This window comes from Bos mutus, chromosome 25 (assembly GCF_027580195.1).
Source record: "Bos mutus isolate GX-2022 chromosome 25, NWIPB_WYAK_1.1, whole genome shotgun sequence".
In the NCBI taxonomy this organism is placed as follows: domain Eukaryota; kingdom Metazoa; phylum Chordata; class Mammalia; order Artiodactyla; family Bovidae; genus Bos; species Bos mutus.
In genome coordinates, this window is record NC_091641.1 from 1,426,661 (window position 1) to 1,444,236 (window position 17,576).

General features: G+C 51.0%; 1 protein-coding gene across 1 annotated transcript in view; it reads right to left on the minus strand.

Annotated features, from left to right (window-relative positions):
• TRRAP (transformation/transcription domain associated protein) overlaps positions 1 to 17,576 on the minus strand; it is a 90,637-nt gene that overhangs the window by 13,764 nt on the left and 59,297 nt on the right. The window contains 12 exon segments of the mRNA XM_070362803.1: positions 1,071 to 1,272; positions 4,263 to 4,363; positions 4,904 to 5,169; positions 5,810 to 6,005; positions 8,616 to 8,807; positions 11,586 to 11,721; positions 12,118 to 12,230; positions 12,844 to 12,981; positions 13,117 to 13,404; positions 13,625 to 13,744; positions 14,970 to 15,116; positions 17,078 to 17,257. Coding sequence (XP_070218904.1) covers positions 1,071 to 1,272; positions 4,263 to 4,363; positions 4,904 to 5,169; positions 5,810 to 6,005; positions 8,616 to 8,807; positions 11,586 to 11,721; positions 12,118 to 12,230; positions 12,844 to 12,981; positions 13,117 to 13,404; positions 13,625 to 13,744; positions 14,970 to 15,116; positions 17,078 to 17,257 — 2,079 coding nt within the window.

Below are 17,576 nucleotides of genomic sequence, written 5' to 3' on the forward strand. Positions count from 1 at the left end.
GACATTAAACTGCCACACAAGGCACCTTTCCTGGCATCATGGGAAACATGGACAAAAGGCCCAACTGTATGATGAAACTTAATAGAGCTTACAGATAGATGACGCTGAGAATTTAAATACAGTTTTCGTCAAGGTTTAGCTTTAATGCCAACTACTAACTGACCTGGTCAGCTGGCTAGCGGTGGTCATGTGGACCCCACGAGCTCCAGTCTGTTACCCACACTTGCGATCTCCCCAGAACAAAATGGGCTTCTGCTCAGATCTCAGGTGACCACCACCACCCTAGTGCGAGGCCCCGCTGGCAGTCTGCCGTCAGGAGACTCTGAAACCACCTCATTCACAGGAAAGCACACCCAGAGCTGGCCGTGCAGCGGCTCCTCGGCATGACTACAGCCGGCCTGTGTCCGCAGTCGGCTTTCACCACTTGGGATGTTCAGTCCAAACTCTGACGTTAGATCAAGGAATTCTAAAAACTCCTCACCTTTATTGGACAAAGTAAGCGGAACAATCTATTCTTAAGTTATCTGCAAGAACGGATTCTGGGTTGTACGGATGTGTTTCCCAGGGAAGCCAAGAGGGTGCACGCTAGGAGGGTGCTCGGGCTCAAGCAGCCATCCACTAGGCACACGTGGATACAGCCCTGTGCCCAGCGCTGCAGTGGGGCACCACGGGACGACCTCACCCTGCAGGAACCCAGGGCCTCAGCATCACACAGACTGGCTCCAGCCTGTATGCACGGCCCTGGGAGCGAGAGGTCAGAGCCTGAGGTGCGCGGCAGGGTGCACTCCTGGCAGAGCCCTCACAGTCTGCAGGAATCCCCGTCCAGCGGGAGGCCCACAGCCACACCAGACCTGAGCTCTAAGACCCACCCGCACTCCAGGTTCAATTTTGCGGCTAAGAAGTCCTCTGACCCCAAGAATGTCCAGGCCTCCACTTTCCAGCTTTAAATAGAACCTACAGACTCTGTGTGCTGCCTCATGCCCAGCACGGACCAGGAGGTCGCTGAGCTTCCATCCAAACTAAAGGTTCCCAGGAAGGTCTCTGGTCAAAGCGAGTTCCTCCGGCCTCACCTTGGCCAGGTACTTCCTCGACTTGCTCTCGTTCTGGTGCCGGCACGCGTGCAGGTAGCAGGTGATGGCGGACACCCCGAGATGCAGCTGCCGCTCCTTGACGAAGATGTTCTCCAGGTAGTCGCCCCACATGGCCCAGGCTTTCACCAGCACGTCGTGCATCTGCACGGCTGCAGAGAACGCTTTGTTTGCTTCCTCAGACCTGGGAGGACACAAATTGAGACCGTGAACACCGCGGGACAGAAAACCAATCGTCGTGAAGTGACCAATTCGGGGGCAGCTGGTACATTTAAAATGCTCTGTGACCACCACCTCTACGGAGGCTGCGAACATTGTCATCACCCCAAGGAAACCCCGAACCAAGAAGCACCACTCCCCACTGCCCCCAACCCCCAGCCCCGGTGGCCACCCATGGAGTTACTGCTGCTCTGCCTCTGTGGACTGACTACCGCACATCTCACATTAATGGACCCACAGACGGCGACTTTTTGTGTCTAGACTCTTTCAATCAGCCTCAGTGTTTCTGAGGTTCATCCATGCTGACGTTCATGTCAACACTTCACTCCCTAGAGAAGGAGATGGCAGCCCACTCCAGTATCCTTGCCTGGGAAATCCCATGGACAGAGGAGCCTGGCAGGCTACGGTCCATGAGGTCACAAGAGAGTCAGACATGACTTCGCAAGTAAACCACCACCTCTGCCAAAAGGTTTAAAGTAAAATATAATGTACATATCTTGCACAAAGGCAGAAATACTCAACCCATATTTAAGAGCTGTGTTATGTATGCTAATCCAAGAGGGTCTGGTGATCCCTGTGATTAAAGAAACATGAGGTTTATGTCTGCTGTTGAAGAAGCAGCAGCATCTCGGCCACTGTGGATCACCCTGGAAACATCCCATCCCTGCTCCCAATTACTTAGAGTGTTGAAGCAAAGACAATTTGGTTTAACGAACACAAAACTGCTTTAATGGTCTCAAAAGGTTTACAGTGATACAGAAAAGGCAAGCACAGAAACGAGCAGTCACAACACAAGTGGTAAGTAAAAGGCACGCCACGAGATTTAGAAGAGGGAGTGGGTAATTTCGGAGTTGGAATTTCGGGCTTAAGAAGGCCTTAGGGAAGAAGTCATGTTTGAGCTGGGTTGTGAAGGATGATGGAGTTCACCAGAGCTCAGGATGAAAGGATGGTAACGAGGAAAGGGGGGCTGTGCAGAGTCCTGCAGAGAGTTCTCACAGCCGGTTAGTTTAGTGTGAAGCACTCTGATGGGAGACGTGCAGGAGAGGTGGGTGTGCGCCAGATCACTGAGGGCCACCGTGCTCACTAAAGTGAGACCAGGGCGTGGTGAGGAGCCAGGGCAGGGTTTTGAGCAGAAAAGTGGGGTGATCCTTCTGAGACACAAATCTGACTACTTCGTGACCATGCTGAGAATGTGTGGGAGAGCGAAGAAACTGGAGGGAGGCAGGAGGCTTGAACTGAGGCAGTCCAAGTGCATGTGGGGTGGGTATGTTTGAGAGGTGTGCAGGAGAACTGCAAGGACTGATTTAATAATTAAACGAAAGAGAATGTGTGTGTGTTAGTCACTCAGTCATGTCCAGCTCTTTGCAACCCCATGGACTGTAGCCCGCCAGGCTCCTCTGTCCATGGAATTCTCTAGGCAAGAATACTGGAGTGGGTTGCCATTTCCTCCTCAAGGGGATCTTCCCGACCCAGGGATCAAGCCTGGGTCTCCTGCATTGTAGGCAGATTCTTTACCATCTGAACCACTAGCGAAACCCAAAATGAAGGGGTGCAAAGCTTTAATCATTTAGAAAAATGTTAGCTATATTTTTACATTGTTGACATTTAAAATCATTTAAGCATCAGATTGGATTAGGTAAAACTTAATAGGGAATTTATAAACGTGGAAAGAAAAAATATTAAACACACTTCTAACGAAGGTAATATTTTCAAAGCATGAAATAAATTATTGACTAAAATGTCATAGATCTGCTATATGAATTCAGATTTACCAGCCTTATTTTAAGTAATTTTCATATAACAAGAGTTTCAACAGATAAGAAAAATATCAGACTACCATAGCCATAGCATCTTTGAAATGGAATATCCTACAGTTTTAAAAATCATGGTTGTATTTTTTATTATTCTGTGCTTGAGCTTTCATTATAAAACTCATGTCTGTCCACATATAAGCCTGAATTCCTGAATTCCACATATGGTTGAATTCCTGGATCAAAGATTTCAGAAGAGAATTCAGCAATGTTCTTCATCACACAAACTGCTCACCACAGAAAGCCTGGCCCCCTCTGCTCATGATGGAGCATGGAATTTTCAGGTCATCCAAGGGGTAACTTTCTGTTAAAAAAGGCTTTTAATTCTTACTAGTAAATAAAAGTTACTTATTTCCTGGTAGCTCAGACGATAAAGAATCCGCCTGCAATGCCAGAGACGTGGGTTCTATACCTGGGTTGGGAAGATCCCCTGGAGGAGGGCATGGCAACCCACTCCAGTGTTCTTGCCTGGAGAATCCTCATGGACAGAGGAGCCTGGCGGGCTACAGTCCATGGGGTCTCAAAGAGTTGGACAAGACTGAGTGACTAAGCACAGCAACATATTAAAGAAAATACCACTTCATTCTTATAATATTCTACTGTTTGTACACACCACATTTTGCTTATCCAGTCATTTGAGTAGTTTCAATATTCTGCTACTGTAAACAGAACTCTGTGAACCTTCATGAACGACTACCTGTTTGAGCTCCTGTTTTCAACTCTTTTCCATAAATACCTAGGAGTGGAATTGCTAGGACATAATTATTCGTTTACAGTTTTTTGAGGACCCACCACACTGTTTTCCAGTTGACTGACCCCTCCTCTAAAGCAAGAATCACCTCCATAAAAGGAATCAACTCTGTTTCCAAGACAGCACGCTGAGAAAATGGGGCAATGAAACCATTATTGGCAGTTCCATGGTCAAGCAACTCATAGCTAAAAAGTACCACACTCAAGCCAGCTTTCTGATCCTGCTGCAAGTTACTACTTTCCTAGATACAAAAGCTGAACACCATGTCTGATGACTGATGCCAACTCATGTCAATTTCTAGCTTCATCTTCACATTGCTTTTTAAGTTACAAACAATTATTTAAATAATCTGATGAGTCTTTCTCTCACCCGCCACCTATATAACATACATACTTGTTAATCTGAGCCAAGAACATCCCCTTCAGTGCATAAAATTCAGCCGTCATCTCTTTCGTGAAGTATTTTAAGTTTGTAGATTCAATAACTTCAAGGCCCTGTTTGTAAAAACAGAAAGGTTCTTGAACTTGCTAGACACTCATTGAAAACCTCATTAAAATATTGATCCAGGCAGTTAAGTCCTAAAGGTCACTGACAAATGTATTTTAAACTGATGAGGCGTGCCTACCTAGAATATTTATTGACTGACAAGGAGTATTTAAACTGAATCACTAAACACAAATTCAGTTCCAGACACCTTAATGGTATTATTTTTTCCAAAGCTTTAGATATCTTGTCAGTTTCATTGTTAATTTCCTTCTGAACATAGATAGCCCAAATCTACATATGCCCCCACAGTCCTGCAATTTTTAGTTTTCGTTCTATATTACCCAAGAATATGGCAGATTAGAGACCGTGGCATATAATTCAAATACTTGAGTGGCTTCCTGTCCCCTTCTCGTTCTGGCAGAACTGCTCCCTGAGACCAAGAGTCCCACAGCGCTCCAGTCCCTTTTCCTGTTGTCTGAGGCAGGAGCTGGCCCAGGGACCCTCACTGCCAGGGCAAGGACGGGCACTGGGTCCACCTGGCACCCTACCTGCATACACTCGTTCTTGCCCATGACGCCTGCCAGCTGGAGGTAGCATTTGACCTGCTGCCGAATCTTCTGGAAGCAATCCACAATAGGGACAGTTGGAATGGTGTGGATACGACTTAATATATCCAGAGCCACATTGACCAGGCCCTGCTTCCGGGCAATTTTTCCATATTGGATAATCGCTGAAGCCGACGCGTGAACCCCAAGCATAGCATTGTTTGAACTTGGGTCGTGCTGAGAACTGTTTTCATATGCAGTTACAATAGCTGGAGAGGAAAGAAGTGACATTTCAGTCCACGTCAGACATTTCTCAGTTTAAGGCTTAAATAAAAAATGAAACACACACACAGGGCGGCTTATGAACATGGGAAGCTCTGTGATCAGCCCGCGTTACTCTGCCTCGCGTTTGCATCAAAGGGATGATCTAAGAAGCACCAACTCCCCGGTGGAGAGCTACCCTCTTGGCCAAGGCTGCTCTGGATAAAAAGAGGCCTGGCAGGTGTAGGGAGAGCAGCAGAGGGGCCCAGGGAAGCTGCGCAAGGCTCCACCCGGCCCCCCGAGGGCAGGTCTTAGGAGTGGGGGGCCTTCAGAACAAAGGGCCAAGACCCAGAGCTCTGATCCCACTAGTCCACGCCCCTGGGGCCAGCAGGCAGCTGTGTGGCAGCAAGTCTGTCCCGGGTGGAGAAAGGGAGCAAGGAGGGAAATTCTTCCCCTCTTTCACCACCTTCATCTTTACCCTCGTCATACCAACCACCTCTACCACACCTGCCAAGAAACAGAAGATTCGGTAAAAGAAAAAACAAACAAAAAGAGAACAAACAGAAAAACACAGCCAAGACATGAAACCGGAACAGTGGGTGTCTGGAAAATTACATGGTGGAGGCATGCCGGACCAGGTGGGTTTACCCTGGTAATGATGCTGCCGCCACATGAACACGCTGCTCCAGTGGGACAGGTCGTCCGACACGATGGGCAGCCGGTTCCGCCACGTCTTCACCACCGTCTTCATGTCGTGCAGGCTATTGTTCCTCCCCAGGTTGGTGGGCTGCAAGCCTGCGTTAATCTGAGCAGCTTCCTGAAGCTCGATGATTTGCTGGGCTGCCTAAGGGGACCAGGGTGAGAGATTCCACGGTGAGCAGGGCGCAAGGATTGGATGAGGAAGGCAAAGCACAGCTGACCAGGAGTGTCTCCTGTGAAGGGCCGAGGATTCAAGAGGATGCTCTGGGATTTACTCAGATGCGGCATCTGACTTATTCCACGCCTCACACATGACTCTCGGGATACCACCCCCCCCACTCTTAAGACCTCCGCCTCCGGCTGCCGTGACACCGGAGCCTAAAGAACAGCGGGGTCCATGCTGCCCCCTCCCGCCCCCACAACTATCCCTTTGCCCTCCCTCTGCCCCCTGCTGAGTGTGGCTCTCGGTAGGTCTTTGACAATGCCTCCTGCCCTCAAGTTTTCCTCCGTCAACATCTGAACCCCAGGGCCACGTCAATCATCTCGAACACGGCTCTGATGCTCTCTCCTGGCTGACACATGTATTCTCACCACCCGCCTACCCATCTGTCCAGGCGCCCCCCCTTTACACCCAACACATGCCGCTGGCTGCAAATGGGCGGTGCCCTCTGGAGCCCCTCTTGGCTGGGGGTTGGGGCTGGGGCGCAGCTCTGAGCCTTTTCCCACTGTTAATTTCACACTCCGTTCCCCATAGCGATTCTTCCCTTCTCTGAATCTTGGGTTTATCTGTGTTTGTCTTCACATGGCACCGAGTCACAGACGCCCCCGTAAAACTTGGCTTCTTACGGATATGCCCTCTCTCTTCAGCCTAACTCTTTGAGAAGAAATGTTTTTAAACTCTCTGAATTGTCTGAACCCCCAAACACAGCACCAAGTTCAGGACACAGTATCCTTTTGTTTGATCTTAATTTTAAAAATTGTCTACAAGAATTCACACTTTCCATCCGTATCTATACTTCAAGTTTAGTTCATTGCACTCAGATTTCTGAAACCCTAATGGGTATTTGTACTGTAACAGCTTTACCGAAGTATAATTTAAACATCACTGAAAGCACCCTTTCAGGCGTACGGTTCAGTAGTTTTTAGCACTGAGCTTCCTCAACTTACCATGGTGTCATGTCCCAACACACTCATCATAAGTTGAAAATATCTGAAGTTGAGAATGCGTTTAACACACCGAACCTACCAGACGTCTAGCTTAGCTGACCTGAATGTGCAAAGAACACTCACACTACCTAACACAAGGCCTGTTTAATGATGAAGCACTGATTTTCTCACATGATGAAAGTGAAAAGCAGAACGGCCGTCAGCAGGGGGCTGTCCGCCGTCAGGATCTCGTGGCTGACCAGGCGCTGACGCTCGGCGCCACCGCCCAGCACCAGAGAGCATCGTACACGCATGTTGGTCCGGAAAAACATTCAGATCCAGGATTCGAACTATGGTTTCTACTGAACATATACTGCTTTCAAGCCCAAAATAATAGATACGAAAAGGGAAAATATCAAACCAAAGAGATAAAACTGCTTCGATGAACTTCTGGTTAACTATGATGAAGACAAGATAATCTAAGTATATTAATAACTACGTAATTTTAAAAGCCTATAAAAAACTACACTATAAAAATTAATGTAGCAGTTTTAAGTCTCAGAACTACTCTTTCCAGAGGAAAAAAAGTGTGAGCATTGTGAACTACTGTTAAAACGGTAGCCTACAGTTATCCCTCATTCAGCCACACTGGGAGCTGCTCTGGGCCAGACGAAAGAGGCCAAGAGCTGGCACGACCCAGGGTGTGTGCGTGTATCTGCACGTATGTACGTGCGTGTGCACACACACAGGGGCCGGGAGGATGGGAAGAAGGAATTTCCATGCAGGGGGCGGTGTGCGCAAGGGGGCTGTGGGGAGTCACTGACCGGTGGCCCGTGTGGCTGAACGAGTCAGAAACAGTGAGGAAACAAAGAAAGAAACCAAGGCGCAGGCTACTTAACTGCAGCCTTGGAGTCTCAGAGGGAGAGGCCCTGCTCAGACTGAACAGCAGCAGCACACTGAGGCTGGCACGGTGGGCATCAGAGCATACTCCTCAAGCAAGAAAACCATCACAGTCACCCCTGAGGGAGGCCTTCCTTCACCAAAACCCCTGGACGCCCCGAACACCAGAAGCCACGTTTCAGTCCTCTCCCTTCTGACTCTAGCTGTCCTCTCCCCAAGCCCGAGTGCAAATGGTGGGGGAGGACGGGGGGAAGGAGTTTCCTCTGCCGTCCAGCTCCGCTCACAGCCCTCAGCCTGAACAGGAGGGGCTCTGCTGGGAGGGACCCCCTGGAGAAGGGCTCCCCCATCCCCCCAAGAAGGGCCCCTGAGAAGGCACCCCGTCCCCCCAAGAAGGGACCCCCTGGAGAAGGCTCCCTCCTCCCCCCAGGAAGGGGCCCCCCTGGAGAAGGCCCCCCATCCCCCCGAGAAGGGACCCCCTGGAGAAGGCTCCCTCCTCCCCCTAGGAAAGGCCCCCCTGTCCCCCCGAGAAGGGCCCCCCTGGAGAAGGCTCCTTCCTCCCCCTGGGAAGGGCCCATCCTGGAGAAGGCTCCCCGCTCTCCCCTGGAGAAGGGCCCCCCACCCCGGGGACGGGCCCCACCTGGAGAAGGCCCCCCTCCCCGAGAAGGGCCCCCCTGGAGAAGGCTCCCTCCTCCCCCCGGGAGGGCCCCACCTGCAGCAGGGGCGTGTGCACGTGCGACACCACGTGGGGCAGCCGCCGCCACTCGCGGATGGCCAGGCTGCTGGCCATCTCCACCAGGCGCTCGATGAAGCTCAGCTGCTGCTCCTCGGGGTGGCAGATAGCCAGGTACCCGCGGTACATGTTGACCTTCCAGGCCATCTCCTTTGGACAGCTCACCTCTACCTGGGTGGGGAAAAGCATCAAATGGAGGCAGTGGGTATACTTCCTCTCAGCGCAGAGTCAAAAAGCAAACTTTTTGGTAGCCAGTTATGCAAAGCAGTAAAGAGCAATTAAGCTACAAACAGACACTCGTTTTCTCTGGAGAGAGAATGCATTAGATATTTTTCTGAACACTCTCCTTTTCCAAACACCAAAGTGCGGCCAGTCTCTCTGGCTACAAAGCCTTGCCACCGGCTCCTTGCTTTAAGATGACTTTTAGTTCCAAAAAGGGGAAACTGATAAGACTCTGTTATGATACACCAGGCGAAAAACCTTCAAAGTCGGCCAGGGAATTTCAAAAGGCTTAAATAAGTGCTCATCTCCACTCTGGTAAGTATCCGTATAAATCTGAATTGTCTCCAACTCACACTGTTATCCTGAGAAATCAATCTAACTTGCTCCACATTACATACAAAAGCAGAAGACAGCGATTCAGGTTTCTAAGAATATGAGTGAACATTCACAAACTTTATGGTCACTTAAGTCCACATTTATTATCCACTGCAAAATGTTCCCCAGATCTCTCTCGTGTCCTGATTATCAGTTGTCCTGATGAGCAGACGGAGCCCAGCATCACGTCTGCCCCTCAGCCCAGGCGGAGGCTCCACAAGTGCCCGGAAAGCCCCTGCGTGTGCTCAGCACCTTCTAAAGAAGGTGTCAGAACTCATCGCATCTTATCAGCATTTTAAAAACTGTAAATAAAAAAAAGTCTTTTCAAAAATAACCTCTTTGTATATAAGAAGATGAAAGAACACAGAGATATTCTTGAAAAAATTTTACAGGACTTGCTGTAACAAGATCAGTTAGACATTCATTCGGAAGCACCTCTGGAATTGACAACGGAAATGACACATCAGAGCCGCGTGGCTCTCAGTCCGGAGAGGGCAAGAGCAGTGATGGTGAGAGCGACGCGCTGACCTGACACGGGCCTTGTCTGGTGACATCTGACCTTGGAGCACAGTCATGTCCGTGGCCCCTCCTGCTTCTCAGTAACCCAATCGTGAAGAAACTCAGGGAGGCAAACTTGGGAACACAACTGCTTCCTACAGGGTCCTTTACGATCACAACCTTCCGTCTCACATTTTCTGGACTTAAACACTAATTAAGACAGGACTTGTTTAATCATACCTACTCTCTGGAACATTAAGAACAAAAGCATCTCATTTTTCCTCTGCTGAAAATATTACCTCATTTATTAAATCGAACCAAGAAATGTACTGCTGCAAGCAGCCGCATAATTGTAAGATACAAGAGAAAGATTTTTTGAAGTACTGGTAAATAAGTAAATAATTCAGTACTATCAAAAACATTTGAAATTAATTTACTGCAGATTACCCATAGCGCTCATTAATATACTTTGAGCTTTTTCCAATCAGTAAGTGCCTTAAAACTGGGGGAAAATAATCAAGAACTTGTAAAAGAAGAAACTCATCTGTCAGACTTATGGTCAGTATGATACTGCACATATCCTGCTAAGTAAGACCTCGGAAAGGAGAAAAAGAAACACTAGAGTGAGCTATAAATATTTTTATATTGATATAAAATAAAGCACAATATTTATCAGAAAAAAGGACATTAAAAATGAATTTAAAAAAAAACCACCAATGGTAAATGCAACCTGTCAGTAAACTATTTTTGTTTACTTAAATAGTGACTGGTTTACTTCTCAGAGTAACTCCCTGCATCAGAGGAGCCATTTCCCCGATCCCAACCTGAAAGTCCAGACCCTGGGCTCTATAACCTCCCTGTAGTTAATGGTTTGTGGCTATTCCGGTTCTTGCACCTTCCACATTTTGTTCAAAAGCAGCAGCAGTGGCGAAATAAGCACGGGAGCCATAATACAGGTAAAGTTTTAAGTCAGTCCTTTCAAACACACGGCCTGTAACCTCCGTGCGCTTTGAGCCTACACGTCAAGAAAGGAAAACCACTGGTGTGCCTGTAAGTACGCCCTCACCAGGCCAAGGGGCAAGGTGAGAGCAGGACTGTGGTACGAACCCCTGAGCCCCGTGACACAGACACCACAGGGCAAAGGTTAAAACCTGAGCAGCAAAGGGGCGCCAGGGGAGAGAGACACAGGAGGGAGAGGAGTGAGCCACAGGCACGGCTGCGTCGGCAGAGGCCGAGGCACTGGCAGGGACGTGGGCTCGGGCAGCAGAGCTGGGCCGTCAACCCCGGCTGCCGATGCCCCGCAGAGGCTCCCAGGGCGAGAGAGACCTGCACCTCGCACTGAACTCCTCCGGATGGAGTTTAACGTCTGAAAAACGTGCAGCTCAACCAAGTTAAGGGCTCGACTTCACCTACACGACACGGTTACCACTTCTGTGATACAAGATACGCTTTGAACGTGATACTGCTTTTCATGCCACAACCTTATGACAGCCCGGCCCTGCGCTTGCACCACACTCACACCTGCAGCGCCTCTGCCAACCAAATCCACCGGTAAAACGGCCTCTGCTCTTCCCAGTGTCTCAGAGTCCAGAGTCTCCACACCTGACACTTCCTGTAACTGAAGGATGAACTAAAACTAAGTTATCATTTAACTCAGACTCAGGAAAGATGTTCGTGAAAACCAAAAGTAACTCTTACTTCCCAGGAGCTATCTTGCATCTGCCAAGGTACCCCGTGTGATGCAAGTGAAGGGAGACCCCCCGAGACTCGGGGCTTTGGAGAAATGGTCCCTGTGCCTGCAGAGACTGTACCCTGAGTGTGGACAGGTCATGGTGTGGGGGGTACGGTCCTCACCTGCACCAGCGCCTCCTTCATGGCGGTCCAGTTGGACACCCGCCAAGCACACTCCAGGACCAGGTAAGGGTTGATGTGACCTTTGGACTGGCCGTACTCCGTCAAGGCTTCCCACTGGTTCAGCTCCTTAGAACACCTGGAGACCAAGGATCGGCCCGAACTCAGTGATTTTAAGCTACTTCCATTACACAGAAAGGAAAAAATGTTTCCCCCAACAGAGAAGGGTGGGCTTTTGTGGGGTGCTGTGGTGCTTGAGGCACTGAAGCAGGGGCCCCCATGGAGCAGCAAGAACAGCACCCCCACAGCAGAGCAGAGCTCCGGGCCAGCAGAGGCAGGACTCAGTCACTTTCTCCAACACACACTCAAGTACTCAAGCTTTTAACAGCTGTTTCTCGATTTTTGTTTGTACTTTTCTTCGTGGGACCATAAAGAGAGCAGCAGAGCCCCTTTCTAAAAATACTCGTCAGGGAAAATTTCAGACTTTCCACTGGCTCCCTTCAGTGACTCCTGGCTGTGTCCCCGCTCAGCTCACCGGATCCAGTGGTCCTCCCAAAGCTGGTACTCTGGGAAAATGGCGGGGGAAGCGTTGCTCCTCTCGTGTTCCTTCTTGGCTTTATCCATCGCCTTTTCATACGACTCTTGCGCCTGTAAAAGTTAATAATGCTTTCAAACTGCTGCTTACCTAGCAACTGCTGCACGACCACTGCTCAATTACTTAGGGCAAGCCGGATCGCGGACCCAGGCCCGTTTCGGGCTCTCAGCATCTCCACCCAGAGAACGAGAGTGAACGAGCTGGCGCCTGAGTCCCCGCCCCGAGCAGAAGCAGCGAGACTTCGTGCAGGTCTCCACCCATCAGTGACGGCAGCTGGGCCACAGCTCTGCCTCTGCTTCTGGAATTTCTGTGGCTCGGCATCCTACCCGGGGCTGCGGCCACGCTCAGCGACCCCACTGCCGAGCAAGGACAGGCAGGGGGACGAAACTCTCACGCTCCACCAACCCCAACGGGACAGAGGACTGCAGAAGGGAAGCATCCACGCTGGCCTCACTGACAGTAAAGAACTTATGACTGAGCGTCAGTGTTCATGTCTCTAAAACTGAGGCTTCAATCTCAGAGTCTGTATGTGGACAAATACATGCTTCCAAGAAATCAGGAAACTTCTTTATTTAGACAGAAACTGCCTCGAGGCTACAATACCACAGAACCTCCGTCAGCGCCTTCCACCACCCACGAGGCCCGGAGGTTCCCTGGCAGTGCTACCTGCTCAAAGAAGCCGTGCTGCTCGTAGGCGATGGCTGTGGCCGTCTCTGAGTACTTGCAGCGCTTCTGCCACAAGCCCGCCCACATGTCTTCCTCTTGCAGCAGAGAGTAGAGCTCCGCAAGGGAGTCCAGGATCTCCTGGAACAGAACGCGGTCTCTGAGTGCTCAGGGGGGAATACCGTGTTTCCCCAACAGGGCGACTTCACGGCCCCTAATCTGCCACCACCGGGGAGAGGCTCATCAGGACGGGTGAACACGGAGGCAGGGCCTCACCTGCTGGGGTGGAGTGATGCTCTCCTGCTCATAGAACTCGGCTGTCTGCTTGGGCTTGATCTGCAGGCTCAGCCCCTTCTCAAAGGCCTGGTGCTCCAGCATCAAGGTGGAGCGGAACCAGAGGTTGTGGGTCTTGCCCAGGTACTTGAGGACGCAGGGCCGGATGGGGATGGGCGGGACACACTGGGACATGGCCTCCACGAAGCAGTTGAGGGCGCTGGGCTGGCAGTCCCGCTGCACCTGGTGGCTGCCGCTGCACAGGAACGGGCTGATCTCGCCCGCCAGAGCCTGAAACCCAAGCGCGGGCTGGGGTTGGCCGGGGCCTTGTGCAAGAACCAGCCCGCCTTCGTGCTTTCTCCCAGCGTCTGGCACGCGTGTGGTAACTCACGCTTGGATAACGCTAGTTCCCTCAGCCTTTGAAACTTAATCAAGAGTTTCTTTCACGAACACTCCTCAAAAGCTAAAACTGTATTTTTCAAAAGAGGACTTAAAGAAAACACAGACTCACATGCTGCTGTCTGTCAGACAGGATCTTCCACAGCCTGGGGAAGAGCTGGACCCATGTCTTCTCGGCCAGCGTGGTGGAGATGTGGCAGAGCTGCACGAAGGCGCTGAGCAGGGCTCCCGTCTGCAGGGCAGAGACCGTCTGGCACCAGGCCCCTGCCACGTGGGTGCCGCCCGAACTCCCTGCCCAGGAAGCAGGACCACCCACTCTACCCGATGCTGCTCCACTGCCTGACGTTCAGAACCTGAATGGATGTCGTGCCGAAGTGAAGCCTGAGTTCTGGGCACCACAGACCCCTCCTGCTGTGCTGAGCGGCTAGTATGGACGTGGGAAAGGGGCTCAGTGACATGCCCACATGTCTAACCTCCCAGAGCACCTCTTAACGTTACTGATTTCACCATGTCCAAGAAGTACGAACACTACGCTGACCCGGAAGGTGCAAGCAAGAGATACACAGATGCCATTAAAGCAGAGGCTGCTGAAGACACCAAGGGAAAACAGAGCTGTATGCAGAGAGTCTATGTTATTTGCCAGCAGGCGTAATTCTGAAGAAGAAATCAGGAACCACGAGAGGTCAGAGTCTCTGCAATGAACAGTGAGCAGATGGAGAAGCAACTGGAATGGATAGGACTGGACCAGCACGCCCCACAACCGGGGCCAGAGCTGGAAACTGGGGACCCAACAGGCACATCAAACCCACAAACGTGGCTGCCTCTGCCCACAGCTCCGCTGTCTCTAAGGTGTGAATTTCTCATAGTCAGGTTTTTGGCAGCTTGAAGCCCACCTTCCCACATAGCAACACACAGTTGACGCAGAGGTGCTCGGGCACACGCCTGCCAGCCCACAGTGGGCCCTGCGGCTGAGACAGAGACACATGTGTCAAGATCATCTTGTCCCTTTCACCCAAGAGCGGACCAGGAAGGGAGCTAACCCCAGACCACGTCCCTGTCAAAAATGCAGAGGCCCAGGGTACAAACATTCCACAGAAAGGGGGAGAGAACAGTCAAGTGAAGAATGCTCCTGTCTGCTACTCAGGCTGCCCTGTGTGGAAGGCTGCATTGAAACCAACCTGGCTGCCCTCACATGGCCGCTCCCTGCCCATCGGGCAGGCGGCTCCTGACTCCACGTTAACATAGCAGAGGCCAAAGCTCTCAATGATCACGGACCTGCCCCCAGAAATGCTCGCCTCAAGCTATGAATACGGGAGTCCATGGGCTCACAGACTGTTCAAAATATAGGGGGTTGCGGAGAGCCACCATCACTGAATGGGGGAGTCTGTAGGCTCACGGACTGTTCAAAATATCGGGGGAGGGGAGAGCCACCATCATCCCCCCAGACTCGCACAGACCTTCACTTCCCGGAGCGTATCAAGAAATTTGTCATGTCTGTTGGTTAACATGTGCAGCTGGTTTCCAATGTCCTTCTCAGACAGCTCTTTGGTTTTGGGCGTGCTGGTCTGATCGCCAGGAGCCAGTTCAATATCAATCTCTACATCCTAAAGAATACAAAAAACAAACATGCAAAACCAAAAGGTCAAATAGTTAAAGAAGATCAACACACACAACTTTCATAAGCTTTTTGTTACATTTTTGCCAAGTAAAACTTCGGTTTCCTGGAAGTCTGATTATTTAAATAATCCTGAGTTCTAAAACAAAAGACAAGCAAATAAAGCTAGATCAGATCTAGCACTTTCTTACATGATGTTATAAAAATGTCAGCATTTTGCTGTCATGTTTGGATTATAGAAAGGAAAATAAAAAAGAAAACACAACTTTAAGCACCATAAAGACTACTAGGAATCACCGCCTGCCACTCCTGAGAACGCAGCACAGACTGGTTTACTTGGATCAAGACTATCATTGGGGCCAATGCACAGCACCTTGTGGGCACAGGGCTTTACACAACTCATCCCCAAAGAGGAAGGAATCTGATTTCTGTCTGAAGCTTCTGGGAAGTTAACAGTCAACATCCCATCGCCAAGACTGGGCTTGAAGTCAGGTTATGGAACATTTGGTGTGTGTTCTTGAGAATGAAAACAAGTCACATCAAAAAAGTGAAAGTAAAAGTGAAGTCGTGTCCAACTCTTTGCGACCCAATGAACTACACAGTCCATGGAATTCTCCAGGCCAGAACAGTGGAGTGGGTAGCCTCTCCCTTCTCCAGGGGGTCTTCCCAACCCAGGGATCGAATCCAGGTCTCCCGCACTGCAGGTGGATTCTTTACCGGCTGAGCCACTAGGGAAGCCCAAAGCTGCCCTGAGTCATATCAAAGCTGCCACTAACCCCACAGCAGACTACAGGAAGGAGAGACCCCATCACCGATGATCTCCTGTGCAGAGTGAAAAAAGTCTTAAATTCTTATTTGTTAATGAAATAGAGATCTCACACACAAGGGGTACAAACTACCCCTTTCAGAGCAAAGAGAGTGCCTTCCTCCACCAGCACCAGCTGGCTGTCTTCTGACATGCAACGCCCCAGCCAGCCTGAGCCTCTACAGGCCGACAACCTAAAGGACACGTTCACAGATTCATGCCTTGAGGGTCGTCCCCACTCCCACACGGAGTCCCGACAACCATCGGGACCGAGGCTCAGCCCTGATGGTTAGTGACGGGCTCCTGGGCTGCCCCAGCCAGACCGGGTGGAGACCCAGGAGGGCCAGAGTAGGTGGCCTGTGGAACCAGCTAGAGACACGGCTCCTTCACGACAGCGTCACTCTCCAGAGCGGTGCGTTAGGACACAATGTGGGCGACTACTGACTTGGAGAGGACCGTCAGCAGAGAGTAAAAGACCCTGTCCTCAGCAGCACCAACTCGTGATAAGTGACTGCTCTCAAAACTGAATGGCAACCCCAAATGCTCATCAGTTCTACCCTGAAATCTTGCCATCTGCGACATGGACAGAACCTGAGGGCACTGTGCTCAGCGAAATACGCCAAAGACACACACAAGCTCATCAACACAGAGAACAGACGGGCGGCTGCCAAAGGCGGGGGGTGGGAGGTGGAACGGGCAAAGACACGCAAAAGGCACAAACTTCTGGTGAAAAAATAAACTCCTCACGGGGGTGTCACGGACAGCATGGGGACTACAGTTAATAATGCTGCACTATGTACCTGAAAGTTGCTAAGAGAGTAAATCTTAGAAGTCCTCATCACAAGAAAAAGAAATCCTGTAACTACGTGTGGTGATGGATGTTAACTAGACTTACTGTGATCATTTCACAACACACACAAAATACCAAATCCTCACGTTGTACCCCTGAGATGAACAGGATGCACGTCAACTATACCTTGACACAAAAAGGAAACAGTAGGTAACTGAACAGGCACCACACTCAGACCTATCAGCAGAGACAGGTTCTGATCTGTCCCTCTCGCCCTAGAACCCCCACGGCTGATAGAGCATCCTCCCAGCGAGCCGGGAGGCTGGCTGCGGAGGCGGCGCGGGCGCGGCCCTACCTCCTCCTTGGACTCGCTGTTCTCGCGCTCCCGGGGCTCCTGCTTGACGTGCGTCACCATGGCGAAGGCCGCGCGGTCGTGGCTGTCAGCCAGGTTGATCACGTTGGTGATGGAGGGCAGCATGGCGCCCTGGCAGCTGGTCCCGATGGGCGTGCTCTTCTCACACACGGCCAGGAGGAGCTGGGGGCACGCAGGGGAGGAGAGGCCTGGGACCTGCGCCTGGCGCTCAGGCGTGGGGACCCCGGTGACCTCCGAGTCACCTCAAGGGCACACACGTGCACTGACCCCCCCCAGCGCCTGGCTGGCTCTATCCCGCTGCCCCTACCTAGACAGGAGCTTGCACCTCCCTTCCACTGTCCCCTCTCAGGTGCCCCTGACTCCATGTCTCAGCGGGCTGGAGACAGACCAGCTAGACCGGGCCCTGGAGTCTAGACCGTGTGCTGGGCACGAAGGCAAGCAGCGACGCGATCTGCTTTGCCAAGAGAAAGGTCATGAGCAT